Source organism: Oncorhynchus keta, chromosome 19, assembly GCF_023373465.1.
Source record: "Oncorhynchus keta strain PuntledgeMale-10-30-2019 chromosome 19, Oket_V2, whole genome shotgun sequence".
NCBI lineage: Eukaryota > Metazoa > Chordata > Actinopteri > Salmoniformes > Salmonidae > Oncorhynchus > Oncorhynchus keta.
Window position 1 is genome coordinate 67,633,637 of NC_068439.1, and position 23,758 is coordinate 67,657,394.

The 23,758-nt window shown below is 43.4% G+C and overlaps 1 protein-coding gene across 1 annotated transcript in view; it reads left to right on the top strand.

Moving 5' to 3' along the window:
* LOC118398751 (5'-nucleotidase domain-containing protein 1-like) overlaps positions 1–23,758 on the top strand; it is a 90,411-nt gene that overhangs the window by 45,511 nt on the left and 21,142 nt on the right. Inside the window, exon 8 of the mRNA XM_052471119.1 lies at positions 16,048–16,145. Coding sequence (XP_052327079.1) covers positions 16,048–16,145 — 98 coding nt within the window. The remainder of the gene's footprint in view (positions 1–16,047; positions 16,146–23,758) is intronic.

Consider the following 23,758-nt stretch of genomic DNA (forward strand, 5'->3'; position numbering starts at 1 on the left):
GGGTCAAGCGGGCAGGTTGTTGGGCGGCCGGCCGTCACAAGACGCGAGATTTCATCTGGAGAGAGAGGGGAGAAAGAGGTCAGAACACAGGGTAGGGCAGTGTGAGCAGAACCAGCGGTGCCGTTTGACTTAGCAAACGAGGATCGGATGTCGTCGACCTTCTTTTCAAAATGGTTGACGAAGTCATCTGCAGAGAGGGAGGAGGGGGGGGAGGAGGATTCAGGAGTGAGGAGAAGGTGGCAAAGAGCTTCCTAGGGTTAGAGGCAGATGCTTGGAATTTAGAGTGGTAGAAAATGGCTTTAGCAGCAGAGACAGAGGAGGAAAATGTAGAGAGGAGGGAGTGAAAGGATGCCAGGTCCGCAGGGAGGCGAGTTTTCCTCCATTTCCGCTCAGCTGCCCGGAGCCCTGTTCTGTGAGCTCGCAATGAGTCGTCGAGCCATGGGGCGGGAGGGGAGGACCGCGCCGGCCTGGAGGATAGGGGACATAGAGAGTCAAAGGATGCAGAAAGGGAGGAGAGGAGGGTTGAGGAGGCAGAATCAGGAGATAGGTTGGAGAAGGTATGAGCAGAGGGAAGAGATGATAGGATGGAAGAGGAGAGAGTAGCGGGGGAGAGAGAGCGAAGGTTGGGACGGCGCGATACCATCCGAGTAGGGGCAGTGTGGGAGGTGTTAGATGAGAGCGAGAGGGAAAAGGATACAAGGTAGTGGTCGGAGACTTAGAGGGGAGTTGCAATGAGGTTAGTGGAAGAACAGCATCTAGTAAAGATGAGGTCGAGCGTATTGCCTGCCTTGTGAGTAGGGGGGGAAGGTGAGAGGGTGAGATCAAAAGAGGAGAGGAGTGGAAAGAAGGAGGCAGAGAGGAATGAGTCAAAGGTAGACGTGGGGAGGTTAAAGTCGCCCAGCACTGTGAGAGGTGAGCCGTCCTCAGGAAAGGAGCTTATCAAGGTATCAAGCTCATTGATGAACTCTCCGAGGGAACCTGGAGGGCGATAAATGATAAGGATGTTAAGCTTGAAAGGGCTGGTAACTGTGACAGCATGGAATTCAAAGGAGGCGATAGACAGATGGGTGAGGGGAGAAAGAGAGAATGACCACTTGGGAGAGATGAGGATCCCGGTGCCACCACCCCGCTGACCAGAAGCTCTCGGGGTGTGCGAGAACACGTGGGCGGACGAAGAGAGCGCAGTAGGAGTAGCAGTGTTGTCTGTGGTGATCCATGTTTCCGTCAGTGCCAAGAAGTCGAGGGACTGGAGGGAGGCATAGGCTGAGATGAACTCTGCCTTGTTGGCCGCAGCTCGGCAGTTCCAGAGGCTACCGGAGACCCGGAACTCCACGTGGGTCGTGCGCGCTGGGACCACCAGATTAGGGTAGCCGCGGCCACGCGGTGTGGAGCGTTTGTATGGTCTGTGCAGAGAGGAGAGAACAGGGATAGACAGACACATAGTTGACAGGCTACAGAAGAGGCTACGCTAATGCAAAGGAGATTGGAATGACAAGTGGACTACACGTCTCGAATGTTCAGAAAGTTAAGCTTACGTAGCAAGAATCTTATTGACTAAAATGATTAAAATGATACAGTACTGCTGAAGTAGGCTAGCTGGCAGTAGCTGCGTTGTTGACACTACACTAATCAAGTCGTTCCGTTGAGTGTAATAGTTTCTGCAGTGCTGCTATTCGGGGCTAGCTAGCTAGCAGTGTTGTTTACGTTACGTTGCGTTAAAAGAACGACAATAGCTGGCTAGCTAACCTAGAAAATCGCTCTAGACTACACAATTATCTTTGATACAAAGACTGCTATGTAGCTAGCTATGTAGCTAGCTACGATCAAACAAATCAAACCGTTGTACTGTAATGAAATGAAATGAAAATGTGATACTACCTGTGAGTGCGACCGGGTTGTTGAGTTCGATTCAGTAGACGTTGGCTAGCTGTTAGCTGTTAGCTGTTAGCTGTTGGCTAGCTAGCAGAGTCTCCTATGTTAAGGACGACAAATAGCTGGCTAGCTAACCTCGGTAAATTAAGATAATCACTCCAAGACTACACACTCTAAACTACACAATTATCTTGGATACAAAGACAGCTATGTAGCTAGCTAACACTAAACTAATCAAGTCGTTCAGTTGAGTGTAATAGTACTACAGTGCTGCTAATCTGTGGGCGTTTGCTAGCGTTTGCTAGCTGCTGGGCGAATAGCAGTGAAGGCTACGTTAGGGCGACGAAATACGATAATTATGCAATTATCTCTGGTACAAGGACGGCTATGTAGCTAGCTAAGAAGAAATTGCTAAGATTAGACAAATCAACCGTTGTACTATAATGAAATGTAATGAAAAAGTTATACTACCTGCGGAGCGAAGTGCGATGCGACCGCTCGCTCCAACCCGGAAGTAACAACAATGGCTAACATGCTGTCCACCCAATCAAAGGATCAGAGAATGAATCTAGTACTGAAAGCACTGCAGTGCATAACATGTGGTGAGTAGTTGACTCAAAGAGAAAGACAATGGTAGAACAAATGAATTTCTTCCAAAATTAAGGAGCAGTGAAAGAGAGCTATATTTCATAGTGTGTGTACACGGTACCAGTCAGAAGTTTGGACACCTACTCATTCAAGGGTTTTTCTTTATTTTTACTATTTTCCACATTGTAGAATAATAGTGAAGACATCAAAACTATGAATTAACACACATGGAAACATGTAGTAACCAAAAAAGTGTTAATCAAATCAAAATATATTTGAGATTCTTCAAATAGCCACCCTTTGCCTTGATAACAGCTTTGCACACACTTGGCATTCTCTCAACCAGCATCACCTGGAATGCTTTTCCAACAGTCTTGAAGGAGTTCCCACATATGCTGAGCACTTGTCAGCTGCTTTTCCTTCACTCCCCGCCCGACTCATCCCGAACCATCTCAAGTTGGTTGAGGTCAGGTGATTGTGGAGGCCAGGTCATTTGATGCAGCACTCCATCACTCTCCTTCGTAAAATAGCCCTTACATAGCCTGTAGGTGTGTTAGGTTATATTCCTGTTGAAAAACAAATGATAGCCCCACTAAGCCAAAACCAGATGGGATGGTGTATCGCTGCAGAATGCTGCGGTAACCATGCTGGTTTAGTGTGCCTTGAAATCATAAATAAATCACAGATCACATCATTATTTGGGAGGCAATTTCTGAGGCTGGTAACTCTAATGAACTTATCCTCTGTAGCAGTGGTAACTCTGGGTCTTCTATTCCTGTGGTAGTCCTCATGAGAGCCAGTTTCTTCACATCACTTGATGGTTTTTGCGACTGCACTTAAACTTTCAAGGTTTTTGAAATGTTCCTTATTGACTGACCTACATGTCTTAAAGTAATGATGGGTTGTCATTTCTCTTTGCTTATTTGAGCTGTACTTGCCATAATATGGACTTAGCCCTATTTGGTAAAAGACCATCTTCTGTATACCCCCCTACATTGTCACAACACAACTGATTGGCTCAAATGCATTAAAGAGGAAAGAAATTCCACAAATTAACTTTGCTGTTTGTAGAATCTCAAATATGAAATATATTTTGATTTAACACTTTTTGTGGTTACATGATCCCATATGTGTTATTACGTAGTTTTAATGTCTTTACTATTATTCTTCAATGTAGAAAATAGTAAAAAATAAAGAACCTTTGAATGATTAGGTGTTTTAAAACTTGTGTACAGTACATGTCAAAAGTTTAGACACACCTACTCATTCAAGGGTTTTTCTTTATTTTTACTATATTCTTCTACATTGTGGAAAATTATTCTTCGGTCTTCAAAGTAGAAATACTACCAAAACATTTTTATTGAAACTGATGGAGTCACGCATGATTCACCGGACAATATTTTGAAAGAGGAAGTAAAGTTCTAATTTCAGTCTCCTCCATCTCCACTAACTGAAGCTAATTGTATGGAATTTTGTCCTATTAATAATGAAACGTTTACATCTACAGAAAGACTCATGTGAAGGCCAACTAACAGAGGAGGAACTTCTTGATGCAATTAAAGCCTTTAAGTCTAGGAAAATTCCAGGGCATTATTTCATACCAGTGAAAGTGTACCAATTTCTTTTTTTTATATACTCAGAGGACCATTATTAGCATGTTTTAAACACTCCTTTATAAACAGTAGATTATCAGACACGCAACAAGAAGGTCTGATTTCATTATTACTGAAACAGGATCCAAGTGGTGTATATATAAAGATCCAGTCCATTTTAAAAAAAAGAAAGAACTGGAGGCCTCTTACACTTCAGTGTTGTGATGCAAATTTCTAGCTAAATGCTTGGCGCATAGAATTGAAAAGGTATTGTTAGATATTATTCATCCTAATCAGACAGTTTTTTTTACATGGACGATACATTGGCGATTAATATAAGACAAGTACTGGAAACAATAGAATACTATGAAATATCGTGGAAATCAGGCCTGGTTTTCATGGCTGACTTTGAAAAGGCTTTTAAAGTACAACTGGAGTTTACATATAAATGTCTAGAATATTTCCATTTTGGAGAATCTCTTATAAAATGGGTTAAAGTTATGTATAGTAACCCTAGGTGTAAAATAGTAAATAATGGCTACATCTCAGAAAGTTTTAAACTGTCAAGAGGAGTAATGGCGCTGACAGAGATGGTCGCCTCGCTTCAGGTCCTTTGGAAACTATGCAGTTATTTATTTTTAAGTATGATTTCTTACATCGTTATCCCAGAAAATCTTGTGTTATTACATACAGCAGGGAAGAACTATTGGATATAAAAGCGATGTCAACTTACCAACATTACAACCAGGAATACGTCTTTCCCAAAGTGGATTCTCTGTTCGGACCTCCACCCTGGACATGGGATCTTATCCCAGAGGCCGACCCAAAACAGTGCTGTCACCGCAGGAGAGGCAGATGGAGCGACCTACTGCTCAGACTCAAAAGGCTAGCACACCATCCACCACTTCCGAGCATATTACCCACCAATGTCCAATCTCTAGATAACAAGGTGGATGAAGTTAGGGCACGAGTTGCCTTCCAGAGAGACATCAGAGATTGTAACCTTCTCTGTTTCACGGAAACATGGTTCACTCGGGGTATGTTTTCAGAGTCAGTACAGCCACCCGGTTTAGTCATGCATCGTGCCGACAGAAACAAACATCTCTCTGGTAAGAAGGGCGGGGGGTGTATGCCTTTATGATTAACGACTCCTGGTGTGATCACAACAACATACAGGAACTCAAGTCCTTTTGTTCACCTGACCTAGAAAACCTTACGATCAAATGCCGACTGCATTATCTTCCAAGAGAATTCTCTTCAATTATAATCACAGCCATGTATAACCATACATCATGAGGCTGCATCTATTGTCGCTGGGGATTTTAACAAAGCTAACCTGAGAACAAGACTTCCATCAGCATATCGAATGCATGACACGAGCTGGTAGCATTCTGGATCATTGTTATTCTAACTTCTGCGATGCATACAAAGCCCCCCCCAATCTGACCATGACTCCATTGTGTTGCTCCCAGCTTATAGACAGAAACTAAAACAGGAAACGACAGTGCTCAGGTCTATCCAACTCTGGGCTGACCACGCTTCAAGATTGCTTCGATCACGTGGACTGGGATATGTTCTGGATAGCCTCAGACGATAACATTGATGTATACGCTGACTCGGTGAGGGAGTTTATTAGCAAGTGCATCGGAGATGTAGTACCCACTGTGACTATTAAAACCTTTCCTAACCAGAAACTGTGGATTGATGGCAGCATTCAAGCAAAACTGAAAGAGCGAACCAATTCAACTGCTCAAACACGAGACGTATGTGGCAGGGTCTACAGTCAATCACAGATTACAAAAAGAAAACCAGCCCCGTTGTGGACATCAACGTCCTGCTCCCAGACAATTTAAACAATTTCTTTGCTCACTTTGAGGATAATACAGGGCCACTGACACGGCCCGCTACCAAAGCCTGTGGGCTCTCCTTCTCCGTGGCCAACATGAGTAAAACATTCAAACGTGTTAACCCTCGCAGGGCTGCCTGCCCAGACGGCATTAATAGCCGCGTCTTCAGAGCATGCACAAGACCAGCTGGCTGGTGTGTTCGGACATATTCAATCAATCCCTATCCCAGTCTGCTGTCCCCACATGCTTCAAGATGGCCACCATTGTTCCTGTTCCCAAGAAAGCTAAGGTAACTGAACTGAATGACTACTGCCCTGTTGTACTCACTTCTGTCATCATGAAGTGCTTTGAGAGGCTAGTCAATCACCTCCACCCTACCTGACACCCTAGACCCACTCCAATTTCCTTACCGCCCCAATAGGCCCACTGACGACGCAATCGCAATCACACTGCACACTGCCCTAACCCATCTGGACAAGAGGAATACCTATGTGAGAATTCTGTTTATTAACTAGAGCTCAGCATTTAACACCATAGTACCCTCCAAACTCATCATTAAGCTCGGGACCTGAATTTCTTTTAACTAGGGAAATTGTGTCACTTCTCTTTTTTTTTATTTTATTTTACCTTTATTTAACTAGGCAAGTCAGTTAAGAACAAATTCTTATTTTCAATGACGGCCTAGGAACAGTGGGTTAACTGCCTGTTCAGGGGCAGAACGACAGATTTGTACCTTGTCAGCTCGGGGATTTGAACTTGCAACCTTTCGGTTACTAGTCCAACACTCTAACCACTAGACTACCCTGTGCAAGCAGAGTCTGGGTATATGCAACAGTTTGGGCTGCCTGGCTAGTAGCGAACTGTGTGAAGACCATTTCTTCCTAACAAAGAGTAATTAATTTGCCAGAATTTTACATAATTATGACATAACGTTGAAGGTTGTGTAATGTAACAGCAGTAATTAGACTTAGGGATGCCACCCATTAGATAAAATATGGAATGGTTCCGTATTTCACTGAAAGAATAAACGTTTTGTTTTCTAAATGATAGTTTCCGGATTTAACAGTATTAACAATCAAAGGCTCGTATTTCTGTGTGTTATTAAGATTTCCTATTTGATAGAGCAGTCTGACTGAGCAGTGGTAGGTAGCAGCAGGCTCGTAAGCATTCTTTCAAACAGCACTTTCGTGCATTTGCCAGCAGCTCGTCGCTGTGCTTCAAGCATTGCGCTGTTTATGACTTCAAGCCTATCAACTCCCGAGATTAGGCTGGCAATACTATCGTGCCTATAAGAACATCCAATAGTGAAAGGTAAATGAAATACAAATGCTATAGAGAAATAGTCCTACAATTCCTATAATAACTACAACCTAAATCTTCTTACCTTGGAATATTGAAGAATCATGTTAAAAGGAACCACCAGCATTCATATGTTCTGAGCAAGGAACTTAAACGTTAGCTTTCTTACATGGCAAATATTGATCTTTTACTTCTCCAACACTTTGGTTTTGCATTATTTAAACCAAATTGAACATGTTTCATTATTAATTTGAGACTAAATTGATTCTGTTGCTGTATTATATTAAGTTCAAATAAAAGTGTTCATTCAGTATTGTTGTAATTGTCATTATTACATATATATAAAAATCAGGCGATTTAATCGGTATCGGCTTGTTTTGGTCCTCCAATAATCGGTATAGGAAAAATCATAATCGACCTCTAGTTTCGACCCCGCTCTGTGCAACTGAGTCCTTGACTTTCTGACGGGGCACTCCCAGGTGGGGAAGGTAGGAAACAACATCTCCACCCCGCTGATCCTCAGCACTGGGGCCCCACAAGGGTGCGTTCTCAGCCCTCTCCAGTACTCCCTATTAACCCATGACTGCGTGGCCATGCACGCTTCCAAGTTAATCATCAAGTTTGCAGACGACACTATAGTGGCAGGCTTGATTACCAACAACGGCAAGACGGTCTACAGGGAGGAGGTGAGAGCCCCGAGAACAAGACTTCCATCAGCATAGTGTGGTGTCAGGGTTATAACCTCTTTCTCAACATCAACAAAACAAAGGAGATGATCGTGGACTTCAGGAAACAGCAGAGGTAGCACCCAACCCCCCCACCCCCCATCCACATTGACGGGACAGTTGCGGAAAAGGTGGGAAGTTTTAAGTTCCTCTGCATACACATCACGGACAAACTGAAATGGTCCTCCCACACAGACAGCATGATGAAGAAGGTGCAACAGCGCCTCTTCAACCTCAGGAGGCTGAAGAAATTTTGCTTGTCACCTAAAACACTCACACACTTTTACAGATGCACAATTGAGAACACCCTGTCGGGCTGTATCACCGCCTGGTACAGCAACTGCACCCCACAACTGCAAGGCTCTCCAGAGGGTGGTGCGGTCTGCACAACGCATCACCAGGGGCAAACTACCTGCCCTCCTCCAGGAGACCTACAGCACCAGATGTCACAGGAAAGCCAAAGAAATCATCAAGGACAACAACCACCCGAGCCACTGCCTGTTCACCGTGCTATCATCCAGAAGGCGAGGTCAGTACAGGTGCATCAAAGCTGGGACCGAGAGACTGAAAAACAGCTTCTATCTCAAGGCCATCAGACTGTTCAATTATATGAGCAAAAAATATTCAATATTATTTAATGGTAAGCCAGGCAAATTTAAAAGGGCCTATTTATATAACAAATATGAATTCGGAGGGCAGAAATGATTAAATATTAAAGCTTAAGACCTCTCACTAAAGGCAGTCATAAAACAGTTATACTAATATACTAGTTATACTGGTAAATTAGTAAATGTCTCACCCCGTGTTCAAGAATGGCCTTTTACCCTTTATTCAGATGACAACTGCTCACTTTCAGTTATTTGAAAACAAAATAATCTCAAATATCGTTATTTTTTTTCAACAAGCCTAAAAAAGTTGGTTGCAATTTAAGTTTAATCCACTTGAAAAGACAGAACAAATAATAACACAAATTTTTATGCCTAATGTCATAATTTTACGTAATTATGACATAACATTGAAGGTTGTGCAATGAAACAGGAATATTTAGACTTATGGATGCCACCCGTTAGATAAAATACGGTCTTGTTTTCGAGATGATAGTTTCCGGATTCGACCATATTAATGACCTAAGGCTCGTATTTCTGTGTGTTATAATTAAGTCTATGATTTGATAGAGCAGTCTGACTGAGCGATGGTAGGCACCAGCAGGCATTCATTCATTCAAACAGCACTTTCCTGCGTTTTGCCAGTGGCTCGTCGCTGTGCTTCAAGCATTGAGCTGTTTATGACTTCAAGCCTATCAACTCCCGAGATTAGGCTTGTGTAACTGATGTGAAATGGCTAGCTCGTTAGCGGGGTGTGCGCTAATAGCGTTTCAAACGTCACTCACTCTGAGACTTGGAGTGGTTGTTCCCCTTGCTCTGCAAGGGCTGCGGCTTTTGTGGAGCGATGGGTATCGCTGCTTCGAGGATGGCTGTTGTCGATGTGTTCCTGGTTCGAGCCCAGGTAGGGGTGGAAGTTGTACTGTTATACTGGCAATACTAAAGTATTCTTAAAGAAAAACTAACAGGTCTGGGAGAGCTAGAATTCTTACTGGTTGGTAGGTGATCAAATACTTATGTCATGCAATAAAATGCTAATAAATTACTTAAAAATCATACAATGTGATTTTCTGGATTTTTGTTTTAGATTCCGTCTCCCACAGTTGAAGTGTACCTATTATAAAAATTACAGACCTCTACATGCTTTGTAAGTAAGAAACACTTGTTCTCCCCACTGTAACTATTGGAAAATAGATTGTGTCTTTAAAATGTGTATAATATGTATAAACTGAAGGTAGAAGTCTAAGTCTTATGGTTTATTAGTTTACTCCAATTGGGGGAGGGGTGGTAGGGTTTGCGGGGAATAATAAAGGTACAGTGCCTTGCAAAAGTATTCATTCCCCTTGGTGTTTTTCCTATTTTGTTGCATTACAACCTGTAATTTAAATGTATTTTTATTTGGATTTCATGTAATGAACATACGCAAAATAGTCCAAATTGGTGAAGTGAAATGGAAAAAAATTACTTGTTTAAAAATATATATCTTAAAAACAGAAGTGGTGCGTGCAAATAAGTGCATCAAGGATGTCGTCCCCACAGTGACTGTACGTACATACCCCAACCAGAAGCCATGGATTACAGGCAACATTCGCACTGAGCTAAAGGGTAGAGCTGCCACTTTCAAGGTGCGGGACTCTAACCCGGAAGATTACAAGAAATCCTCCTATGCCCTGCGACGGACTATCAAACAGGCAAAGTGTCAATACAGGGCTAAAATTGAATCATACTACACCGGCTCCGACGCTCGTCTTATGTGGCAGGGCTTGCAAACTATTACAGACTACAAAGGGAAGCACAGCCGCGAGCTGCCCAGTGGCACGAGCCTACCAGACCAGCAAAAACACTTCTATGCTCTCTTCGAGACAAGCAACACTGAGTCATCCATGAGAGCATCAGCTGTTCCGGATGACTGTGTGATCACGCTCTCTGTAGCCGACGGAGTAAGACCTTTAAACAGGTCAATGAATTACCAGGATGTGGGGCCAGGTGAATTACCAGGATGTGTGCTCCGGGCATGTGCTGACCAACTGGCAGGTATCTTCACTGACATTTTCAACATGTCCCTGATTGAGTCTGTTATACCAACATGTTTCAAGCAGACCACCATAGTCCCTGTGCCCAAGAACACAAAGGCAACCTGCCTAAATGACTACAGACCACTCACGTCCGTAGCCATGAAGTTCTTTGAAAGGCTGGTAATGGCTCACATCAACACCATTTTCCCAGAAACCCTAGACCCACTCCAACCCACCCCCCAAACAGATCCACAGATGATGCAATCTCTATTGCACTCCACACTGCCCTTTCCTACCTGGACAAAAGGAACACCTATGTGAGAATGCTATTCATTGACTCCAGCTCAGCGTTCAACACCATACTACCCTCAAAGCTCATTACTAAGCTTAGGAACCTGGGACTAAACACCTACCTCTGTAACTGGATCCTGGACTTACTGACGGGCCGCCCCCAGGTGGTGAGGGTAGGTAGCAACACATCCGCCACACTGATCTTCAACACGGGGGCCCCTCAGGGGTGCGTGCTCAGTCCCCTCCTGTACTTGCTGTTCACCCACGACTGCATGGCCAGGCACGACTCCAACACCATCATTAAGTTTGCAAACGACACGCAGTGGTAGGCCTGATCACCCACAATGACGAGACAGCCTATAGGGAGGAGGTCAGAAACCTTTTTCTTTTTTTTCACCTTTATTTAACCAGGTAGGCTAGTCGAGAACAAGTTCTCATTTACAACTGAGACCTGGCCGGGTGGTGCCAGAATAAGAACCATTCCCTCAACATAACCAAGACTAAGGAGATGATTGTGGACTACAGGAAAAGGAGGACCGAGCACACCCCCATTCTCATCAACGGGGGTGTAAGGGAGCAGGTTGAGAGATTCAAGTTATTTGGTGTCCACATCAACAACAAACTAGAATGGTCCAAACACACCAAGACACTCGTGAAGAGGGCACAACAAAGCCTACTCCCCCACAGGAAACTAAAAAGATTGGGCATGGGTCCTGAGATCCTCAAAAGGTTCTACAGCTGAAACATCGAGAGCATGTTTGTGGTTGCATCACTGCCTGGTATGGCAATTGCTCGGCCTCCGACCGCAAGGCACTACAGAGGGTAGTGCGTACGGCCCAATACAGTATATCACTGGGGCTAAGCTGCCTGCCATCCAAGACCTCTACACCAGGCGGTGTCAGAGGAAGGCCCTAAAAATTGCCAAAGACCCCAGCCACCCCAGTCATAGACTGTTCTCTCTAATACCACATGGCCAGCGGTACCGGAGTGCCAAGTCTAGGACAAAAAGGCTTCTCAACAGTTTTTACCCCCAAGCCATAAGACTCCTGAACAGGTAATTAAATGGCTTCCCGGACTATTTGTATTGTGTGTACAACCCTTCATTTACGCTGCTGCTACTATCTGTTTATCATACATGCATAGTCACTTTAACTATACATTCATGTACATTCTTCCTCAATTGGGCCGACCAACCAGTGCTCCCGCACATTGGCTAACCGGGCTATCTGCATTATGTCCCGCCACCCACCACCCGCCAACCCCTCTTTTACGCTAATGCTACTCTCTGTTCATCATATATGCATAATCACTTTAATCATATCTACATGTACATACTACCTCAATCAGCCTGACTAACCGGTGTCTGTATGTAGCCTCGTTACTTTTATAGCCTCACAGCTGTATATAGCCTCGCTATTGTTATTTTTCAGTGTCTTTTTACTGTTTTATTTCTTTACTTACCTATTGTTCACCTAATACATTTTTTGCACTTACTTACAGGTTAGAGCCTGTAAGTAAGCATTTCACTGTAACCTGTTGTATTCGGCGCACGTGACAAACTTTGATATGTATTCACCCTCTTTGCTATGAAGCCCCTAAATAAGATCTGGTGCAACCAATTACCTTCAGAAGTCACATAATTAATTTAATAAAGTTCACCTGTGTGCAATCTATATACACCTGTTCTGAAAGGCCCCAGAGTCTGCAACACCACTAAGGAAGGGGCACCACCAAGCAAGTGGCACCATGAAGATCAAGGAGCTCTCCAAACAGGTCAGGGACAGAGTTGTGGAGAAGTACAGATCAGGGTTGGGTTATAAAAGAAATATCAGAAACTTTGGACATTCCACGGAGCACCATTAAATCCATTATTAAAAGATGGAAAGAATATGGCACCACAACAAACCTGACAAGAGAGGGCCGCCCACCAAAACTCACAGACCAGGCAAGGAGGGCATTAATCAGAGAGGCAACAAAGAGACCAAAGATGAGCTGCAAAACTCCACAGCGGAGATTGGAGTATTCTGTCCATAGGACCACTTTAAGCCGTACACTCCACAGAGCTGGGCTTCACAGAAGAGCGGCCAGAAAAAAGCCATTGCTTAAAGTGCTTGCTAAAAGTCATGTGGGATAGTCCCCAAACATATGGAACAATGTACTCTGGTCAGATGAGAGTAAAATGTAGCTTTTTGGCCATCAAGGAAAACGCTATGTCTGGCGCAAACACAACACCTCTCATCACCCCAAGAACCCCATCACTGTGAAGCATGGTGGTGGCAGAATCGTGTTGTGGGGATGTTTTTAATCAGCAGGGACTGGGAAACTGGAGGAATTATGGATGGCGCTAAATACAGAGAAATTATTGAGGGAAACCTGTTTGTCTTCCAGAGATTTGAGACTGGGACGGAGGTTCACCTTCCAGCAGGACAATAACCCAAAGCATACTGCTAAAGCAACACTCAAGTGGTTTAAAGGGAAGCATTTAAATGGCTTGGAATAGCCTAGTCAAAGCCCAGACCTCAATCTACTTGAGAATCTGTGGTATGACTTAAAGATTGCTGTACACCAGCGGAACCCATCCAACTTGAAGGAGCTGGAGCTGTAGTGCCTTGACGAAAGGGCAAATATCCCAGTGGCGAGATGTGCCAAGCTTATAGAGACATACCCCAAGAGACTTGCAGCTGTAATTGCTGTAAAAGGTGGCTCTACAAAGTATTGACTTTGGGGGGGTGAATAGTTATGCACGCTCAAGTTTTCAGTTTTTTTGTCTTATTTCTTGTTTGTTTCACAATAAAAAATATTTTGCATCTTCAAAGTGGTAGGCATGTTGTGTAAATCAAATGATACAACCCCCCCCCCCAAAAAAATCTATTTTATTTCCAGGTTGTAAGGCAACAAAACAGGAAAATTGTCAAGTGGGGTGAATACTTTCACAAGCCACTGTATATTCTAAAGAAAGTGTGTTTTTTTATTTTTTTTAATTTTTAACCAGGCAAGTCAGTTAAGAACATATTCTTTTTTTTCAATGACGGCCTGGGAACAGTGGGTTAACTGCCTGTTCAGGGGCAGAACGACAGATTTGTACCTTGTCAGCTCGGGGGTTTGAACTCGCAACCTTCCGGTTACTAGTCCAACTCTCTAACCACTAGGCTACGCTGCCGCCCCTATATATATGTATATGTATGCATGTACACTAATGTTCAAAAGTTTGGGGTCACTTAGAAATGTCCTTGTATTTGAAAGAAAAGCACATTATTTGTCTATTAAAATACCATAAAATTGATCAGAAATACAGTGTAGACATTGTTAATGTTGTAAATGACTTATAGCTGGAAACGGCTGATTTTTAATGGAATATCTACATAGATGTACATAGGCCCATTATCCGCAACCATCACTCCTGTGTTCCAATGGCAGGTTGTGTTAGCTAATCTAAGTTTATAATTGAAAAAGGCTAATTGAGCATTAGAAAAACATTTTGCAATTGTGTTAACACAGCTGAAAACTGTTGTCCTAATTAAAGAAGCGTTATAACTGGCCTTCTTTAGACTAGTTGAGTATCTGGAGCATCAGCATTTGTGGGTTCGATTACAGGCTCAAAATGGCCAGAAACAAAGTAATCTATTCTTGTTCTGAGAAATGAAGGCTATTCCATGCGAGAAATTGCCAAGAAACTGAAGATCTCGTACAACGCGGTGTACTACTCCCTTCACAGAACAGTGCAAACTGTCTCTAACCAGAATAGAAAGAGGAGTGGGAGGCCCCAGTGCACAACTGAGCATGAGGACAAGTATATTAGTGCCTGGTTTGAGAAACAGACACCCCACAAGTCCTCAACTGGCAGCTTCATTAAATAGTACCCACAAAACACCAGTCTCAAAGTCAACAGTGAAGAGGCAACTCCGGGATGCTGGCCTTCTAGGCAGAGTTCCTCTGTCCAGTGTCTGTTCTTTTTCCCATCATATTTTATTTTTATTGGCCAGTCGGAGGTATGGATATTTCTTTGCAAATCTGCCAAGAAGGCCAGCATCATGTCTCTTCACTATTGACATTGAGACGGGTGTTTTGCGGGTACTATTTAATGAAGCTGCCAGGGTGTATGACTCTGAGACAGATGAGGTGCTGCATGCATATGACCTAGCTTTAGAATTGTGAGTTTTATATCAAAAGGCAGTGCTCTGAATGATCCTGGGCCTCCACTTGGGGTAGGTACTGTACCTGACCACGTAGGGCTTCAGTGAGAGGTCTCTCTCTCATAGTGTAATCCCCATCAGCTCTAGCCAGGTCAGCAGAGAGGAGGTCCAGGTAAACTCCAGGTGACAGGATGCGACCCTGGTCTGAATGTCTGCTAGTGCGTGGAGCGTGATGCTAACACTAAGCCAGTGTTAATAATTACGATGAGTGTATGTCTTTTTTGGCCTGAGTTTGTTTTTCTCAGTCGTTCCTTAATTTGGGCATGCTTTTCATCCAAAATTCTGAATGCTGCCCCCTACCCTAGAGAAGTTAGATTAACTGCACTGTCCAATTTACAGTAGCTATAACAGTGAAATAATACCATGCTATTGTTTGAGGAGAGTGCACAGTTTATGAATTTTATTCATAGTTATTATTTAACCAATTAGCCACATTTGGGCAGTCTTGATACAATATTTTGAACAGAAATGCAATGGTTCATTGGATCAGTCTAAAACATTGCACATACACTGCTGCCATCTAGTGGCCAAAATCTAAATTGTGCCTGGGCTGGAATAATACATGATTGCCTTTCTCTTGCATTGCAAAGATGATGGTACAAAAAAACACATTATTTTCCTTTGTATCATCTTTTACCAGATCTAATGTGTTATATTGTCCTACATGCATTTCACATTTCCACAAACGTCAAAAGTGTTTCCTTTCAAATGGGATCAAACAAATATGCATATCCTTGCTTCAGGTCCTGAGGAGCTAAAGGCAGTTAGATTTGGGTATGTAATTTTAGGCGCAAAAAAAAAAAGGGGGACGATCCTTATGATGTTCCTTAACATTTTCCTCATGCTCATTTCATAAATACACTGTTTATGGTTCATGTTTTTCATCAAATCGCCAATGTTTAGTTAAAGTAAGAGTTTTTGTGTGCAACACAAACCCAATTGGATAGCGGCCAGGTTTTGATCTCACCGTATTTGCTGATGTATTTTAATAATCAGGGGTTTGTTTCTCATTGGCTGTTGCAGGAAGGACTGGGAGGAGCTGTTTGACATCATCATCACCAACGCCTTGAAGCCTGGATTCTTCTCACTGGTGCCCCAACAGAGGCCCTTCAGGACCCTGGGTGAGTACCTGCTTCCCTGCCTGTCTGTATGTCTGCCTGTCCATACAGGATCCCACCTCCCAGGAAACCATCAGTACCCTACGTACAGTACACTCCACCAACAGTAAACACTGTAGATCAGCTCTCTGCCGACATCACAAAGAGCATTACAGGGCTGTGGACTTTATAGCCTAGTGGAATCTCATGATGATGGTTACTGCAAATTATTTCCTTTTTTTAGGATGAGAAAAGCACTACTTGTGTCTTCCAGAAGATAAAACCCAAACATCAAATCAAATCTCATCTCTTCTGAAACCAGTAAGATAAAATAGCATCAAGACAGGTGGTGACCATCACACCACCTCTACTTGCAGAGATATTAGGGTTTAAACTAGGTTCATATTAGCTGTCAGTATTTCTAATTTGATCTGTTATCCACACGTGATCGTAGTTTTCCTGCTCAGGCACCTGATATTTAATCACGGTCGGTTCCTAAAGGTGTGCACAAACTCTGGTAGGCTCCCCCATCTGGACTGCGTTCCTGCCAGGAATGGATGCGGTATGTATGTAACACAATGACCCAGTCACTCAAATATTCATACCTCCTCCAGCCCTCGCCACGTTGGCAGATATAGCCTCAGTCAGTGGCTGCTGCTATTCCATACTATAGCAGAGATATTGGGAGAGATCTTATTCCATAATGTAGCAGAGATACTGGGAGAGATCTTATTCTATAATGTGGGAGAGATCTTATTCTATAATGTAGCAGAGATACTGGGAGAGATCTTATTCTATAATGTGGGAGAGATCTTATTCTATAATGTAGCAGAGATACTGGGAGAGATCTTATTCCATAATGTAGCAGAGATACTGGGAGAGACCTTATTCCATAATGTAGCAGAGATACTGGGAGAGATCTTATTCCATAATGTAGCAGAGATACTGGGAGAGATCTTATTCCATAATGTAGCAGAGATACTGGGAGAGATCTTATTCCATAATGTAGCAGAGATACTGGGAGAGATCTTATTCTATAATGTAGCAGAGATACTGGGAGAGATCTTATTCCATAATGTAGCAGAGATACTGGGAGAGATCTTATTCCATAATGTAGCAGAGATACTGGGAGAGATCTTATTCCATAATGTAGCAGAGATACTGTATGCCTTGGGGCTTTTTTGGATACAGCATCACTGTCACTTATTTTGCCTCAGTTATTATGTTCCAATGGTGTTGCTGTATTTGCCTGTCAAGTTGATCACATAAAGAGCTGACAAGTACAGCTCAAAGCTAAGCTAGTGACTATCAGCAGGTTGCTATCATGTCACCACAACAGTTTTGTGTGTGCAGTTTTATGTCCATTGATAATTCAAAAGCTCACTAATTCTGTACCTACCGAAAAAATGTAAAACCCCTTTTTAAGATTTTTTTCAACATGAGCTTCAAGTTGATGGACTGGGACACATACTGTAAGGCAATGAGCTCTAGTCTTATACAGGACATAATAACATGATCTACTCCTTAAGAAGAGCCCAGTTCCTGCCAGGTACTGTATTCGACTAAGAGATTTTAGAAATGGATTCTTTACTTTGGCTGCTGGTGTCAGACTCCTCCTAGTCTCGTATTAAACATGACCTTCCTTCAGCGGTCATTTGTCCAAAGGATGTCAGCCAGGCCAGGTCTCTCTAAATATTTGCCTTGTGCATACAGCCTCACTTTGGTTACAGTGAAAATGCCACCGGATTTCACATTCTAATCTGGAGGGGGACTCAGAGATAGAAATGTGTGTTTTTGTGCTCAGTTGTGGTCTTCCAGAGACCACATACTTCTCATTCCATCTTCAGTCAAGGTCCGTACGTCCTCACAGTTGTGTGTGTGTGTGCGCGCGTTTGTCTGTGTGTGTGCGAGAGTCCCCGCCCCCAAATCTCTGCTTTCTATCTTCTGCCACAATATTTATATCACATTGAACGTATCGACAACAGTGTCTAAAAGATAGCGCCGAAGAACATGGCTGACGTTTTACATTCTCCCAACCAATTGTGCTATTTTGTCATTTTTTTTGCGTTTTGTGTAAATTATTTTTTTTACTTATTGTGTACATAATGTTGCTGCTACCGTATCTTATGAATGAAAATAACTTCTGTACATCAGAAAAGCTATTACTCACCGTGGACTAGAGGTTGACCAGTTATGATTTTTCAACGCCAGTACCGATACTGGTTATTGGAGAACCAAAAAAAGCCGATACCGATTAATCGGCTTATTTATTTATTTATTTGTAATAATGACAATTACAACAATACTAAATGAACTCTTTTATTTTAACTTAATATAATACATCAATAAAATCAATTTAGCCTCAAATAAATAATGAAACATGTTCAATTTGGTTTAAATAATGCAAAAACAAAGTGTTGGAGAAGAAAGTGAAAGTGCAATATGTGCCATGTAAAAAAGCTAACGTTTAAGTTCCTTGAACTTGAGAACATATGAAAGCTGGTGGTTCCTTGTCTTCAATATTCCCAGGTAAGAAGTTTAAGGTTGTAGTTATTATAGGAATTATAGGACTATTTCTCTCTATACCATTTGTATTTCAAAGACCTTTTGATTATTGGATGTTCTTATAGGCACTATAGTATTGCCAGTGTAACAGAATAGCTTCGGTCCCTCTCCTTGCCCCGAACCAGGGACACATCGACAACAGCCACCCTCGAAGCATCATTACCCATCGGTCCACATGGGCAGTGGCCCTTGCAGAGCAAGGGGGACAACTACTTCAAGGTCTGAGAGCGAGTGACGTCACCGATTGAAACGCTATTAGCGCGTACCCCACTAACTAGCTAGCCAATTCACATCGGTTACACCAGCCTAATCTCGGGAGTTGAAGTCATAAACAGCTTGACGCACAGCGGAAGAGCTGCTGGCAAATGCACGAAAGTGTTTGAATGAATGCTTACGATCCTGCTGCTGCTGACACTTCAGTCAGACTACTCTATCAAATATCAAATCATAGACTTAATTATATCATAATAACACACAGAAATACGAGCCTTAGGTCATTAATATGGTCAAACCGGGGCGGTGCAGCCAACGGGTTTCTCCACGCATCGCGCCGACAGAAACAAACATCTTTCTGGTAAGAAGAGTGGCGGGGGCGTATGCCTCATGACTAACGAGACATGGTGTGATGAAAGAAACATACAGGAACTCAAATCTTTCTGTTCACCTGATTTAGAATTCCTCACAATCAAATGTAGAATCAAATGTTATCTACCAAGAGAATTCTCTTCGATTATAATCACAGCCATATATAACACCCCCAAGCAGACACATCGATGGCTCTGAACGAACTTTATTTAACTCTTTGCAAACTGGAAACCATTTATCCGGAGGCTGCATTCATTGTAGCTGGGGATTTTAACAAAGCTAATCTGAAAACAAGACTCCCTAAATTTTATCAGCATATCGATTGCGCAACCAGGGGTGGTAAAACCTTGGATCATTGTTACTCTAACTTCCGCGACGCATATAAGGCCCTGCCCCGCCCCCCTTTCAGAAAAGCTGACCACGACTCCATTTTGTTGATCCCTGCCTACAGACAGAAACTTAAACAAGAGGCTCCCACGCTGAGGTCTGTCCAACGCTGGTCAGACCAAGCTGACTCCACACTCCAAGACTGCTTCCATCACGTGGACTGGGACATGTTTCGTATTGCGTCAGATAAAAATATTGACGAATACGCTGATTCTGTGTGTGAGTTCATTAGAACGTGCGTTGAAGATGTCATTCCCATAGCAACGATAAAAACATTCCCTAACCAGAAACCGTGGATTGATGGCAGCATTCGCGTGAAACTGAAAGCGCGAACCACTGCTTTTAATCAGGGCAAGGTGTCTGGTAACATGACCGAATATAAACAATGCAGCTATTCCCTCCGCAAGGCTATTAAACAAGCTAAGCGTCAGTACAGAGACAAAGTAGAATCTCAATTCAACGGCTCAGACACGAGGCATGTGGCAGGGTCTACAGTCAATCACGGATTACAAGAAGAAACCCAGCCCAGTCACGGACCAGGATGTCTTGCTCCCAGGCAGACTAAATAACTTTTTTGCCCGCTTTGAGGACAATACATTGCCACTGACACGGCCTGCAACGAAAACATGCGGTCTCTCCTTCACTGCAGCCGAGGTGAGTAAGACATTTAAACGTGTTAACCCTCGCAAGGCTGCAGGCCCAGACGGCATCCCCAGCCGTGCCCTCAGAGCATGCGCAGACCAGCTGGCCGGTGTGTTTACGGACATATTCAATCAATCCCTATACCAGTCTGCTGTTCCCACATGCTTCAAGAGAGCCACCATTGTTCCTGTTCCCAAGAAAGCTAAGGTAACTGAGCTAAACGACTACCGCCCGTAGCACTCACTTCCGTCATCATGAAGTGCTTTGAGAGACTAGTCAAGGACCATATCACCTCCACCCTACCTGACACCCTAGACCCACTCCAATTTGCTTACCGCCCAAATAGGTCCACAGACGACGCAATCTCAACCACACTGCACACTGCCCTAACCCACCTGGACAAGAGGAATACCTATGTGAGAATGCTGTTCATCGACTACAGCTCGGCATTCAACACCATAGTACCCTCCAAGCTCGTCATCAAGCTCGAGACCCTGGGTCTCGACCCCGCCCTGTGCAACTGGGTACTGGACTTCCTGACGGGCCGCCCCAGGTGGTGAGGGTAGGCAACAACATCTCCTCCCCGCTGATCCTCAACACAGGGGCCCCACAAGGGTGCGTTCTGAGCCCTCTCCTGTACTCCCTGTTCACCCACGACTGCGTGGCCACGCACGCCTCCAACTCAATCATCAAGTTTGCGGACGACACAACAGTGGTAGGCTTGCTTACCAACAACGACGAGACGGCCTACAGAGAGGAGGTGAGGGCCCTCGGAGTGTGGTGTCAGGAAAATAACCTCACACTCAACGTCAACAAAACTAAGGAGATGATTGTGGACTTCAGGAAACAGCAGAGGGAACACCCCCCTATCCACATCGATGGAACAGTAGTGGAGAGGGTAGCAAGTTTTAAGTTCCTCGGCATACACATCACAGACAAACTGAATTGGTCCACTCACACAGACAGCGTCGTGAAGAAGGCACAGCAGCGCCTCTTCAACCTCAGGAGGCTGAAGAAATTCGGCTTGTCACCAAAAGCACTCACAAACGTCTACAGAGGCACAATCGAGAGCATCCTGGCGGGCTGTATCACCGCCTGGTACGGCAACCGTAAGGCTCTCCAGAGGGTAGTGAGGTCTGCACAACGCATCACCGGGGGCAAACTACCTGCCCTCCAGGACACCTACACCACCCGATGTTACAGGAAGGCCATAAAGATCATCAAGGACATCAACCACCCGAGCCACTGCCTGTTCACCCCGCTATCATCCAGAAGGCGAGGTCAGTACAGGTGCATCACAGCTGGGACCGAGAGACTGAAAAACAGCTTCTATCTCAAGGCCATCAGACTGTTAAACAGCCACCACTAACATTGAGTGGCTGCTGCCAACACACTGACACTGACACTGACTCAACTCCAGCCACTTTAATAATGGTAATTGATGGGGAAATTATGTAAATCTATCACTAGCCACTTTAAACAATGCTACCTTTTATAATGTTACTTACCCTACATTATTCATCTCATATGCATACGTATATACTGTACTCTATATCATCGACTGCATCCTTATGTAATACATGTATCACTAGCCACTTTAACTATGCCACTTTGTTTACTTTGTCTACATACTCATCTCATATGTATATACTGTACTCGATACCATCTACTGTATGCTGCCCTGTACCATCACTCATTCATATATCCTTATGTACATATTCTTTATCCCCTTACACTGTGTATAAGACAGTAGTTTTGGAATTGTTAGTTAGATTACTTGTTGGTTATCACTGCATTGTCGGAACTAGAAGCACAAGCATTTCGCTACACTCGCATTAACATCTGCTAACCATGTGTATGTGACAAATACAATTTGATTTGATTTGATTTGAAATCCGGAAACTATCATTTCGAAAACAAAAAGTTTATTCTGTCAGTGAAATACGGAACCGTTCCGTATTTTATCTAACGGGTGGCATCCCTAAGTCTAAATTTTCCTGTTACATTGCACAACCTTCAATGTTATGTCATAATTATGTACAATTCTGGCAAATTAATTACGGTCTTTGTTAGGAAGAAATGGTCTTCACACAGTTCGCAACGAGCCAGGTGGCCCAAACTGCTGCATATACTTTGACTCTTCTCTTGCGTTCCGTGCAAGAAGTGACACAATTTCCCTAGTTAAAAGAAATTCATTTTAGCAGGCAATATTATTAATTTTAAGAAAGGTATTGATGTTTACGGTTAGGTACACATTGGTGCAACGACAGTGTTTTTTTTCATGAATGCGCTTGTTAAATCATCACTCGTTTGGCAAAGTAGGCTGTGATTCGATGATAAATTAACAGGCACCGCATCGATTATATGCAATGCAGGACAAGCTAGATAACTACACATGGTTGATGACATTACTAGTTTAACTAGTGATTATGTTAAGATTGATTGTTTTTTATAAGTTAAGTTTAATGCTAGCTAGCAACTCACCTTGGCTTCTTGCTGCACTCACATAACAGGTAGTCAGCCTGCCACGCAGTCTCCTCGTGGAGTGCAATGTAATCGGCCACAATCGGTGTCCAAAAATGCAGATTACCGATTGTTATGAAAACTTGAAATCGGCCCTAATTAATCGGCCATTCCGATTAATCGGTCGACCTCTACCTTGGACTGGAAGAAACTTTTTCCTTTAACGAATCCGAGGAGAAGTATATCCTGCTTTCACTGGAACAGGCCAAGATCCACACCTTTTGCGTGAACAAAAGATGCTGGAAATGGCATCCTTTTGAGAATCCGGAGGCTAGCGAGTAAACTCCCACTGCCTTCCATTCTTCTTGCTAATGTGCAATCATTGGAAAATAAAATTGATGACCTACGATTATCCTACCAACGGGACATTAAAAACTGTAACATTTTATGTTTCACCGAGATGTGGCTAAACGAAGATACGGAACATATGGAGCTAGTGGGATTTTCCATACACCGGCAGAACAGAGATGCTACCTCTGGTAAGACGAGATGTGGGTGTGTGTCTTTTTGTCAATAACAGCTGCCGCGTGATGTCTAATATTAAAGAAGTCTCGAGGTAGAGTACCTTATGATAAGCTGTGGAACACACCAACACTACCAAGAGTTCTCATCTGTATTATTCATAGCCGTCTATTTACCACCACAAAACAAAGCTGGCACTAAGACCGCTCTCAACCAACTCTATCAGGCCATAAGCAAAGAAGAAAATGCTCACCCAGAAGCGGCGCTCCTAGTAGCCGGGGACTTCAATGCAGACAAACTTAAATCAGTGTTACAAATGTTTACCAGCATATCACATGTGCATCCAGGGAGAAAATATCCTAGACCACCTTTACTCCACACACAGAGATGCATACAAAGCTCTCCCCCGCCCTCCATTTGGCAAATCGGACCATAATTCTATCCTCCTGATTCCTGCTTACAAGAAAAAACTA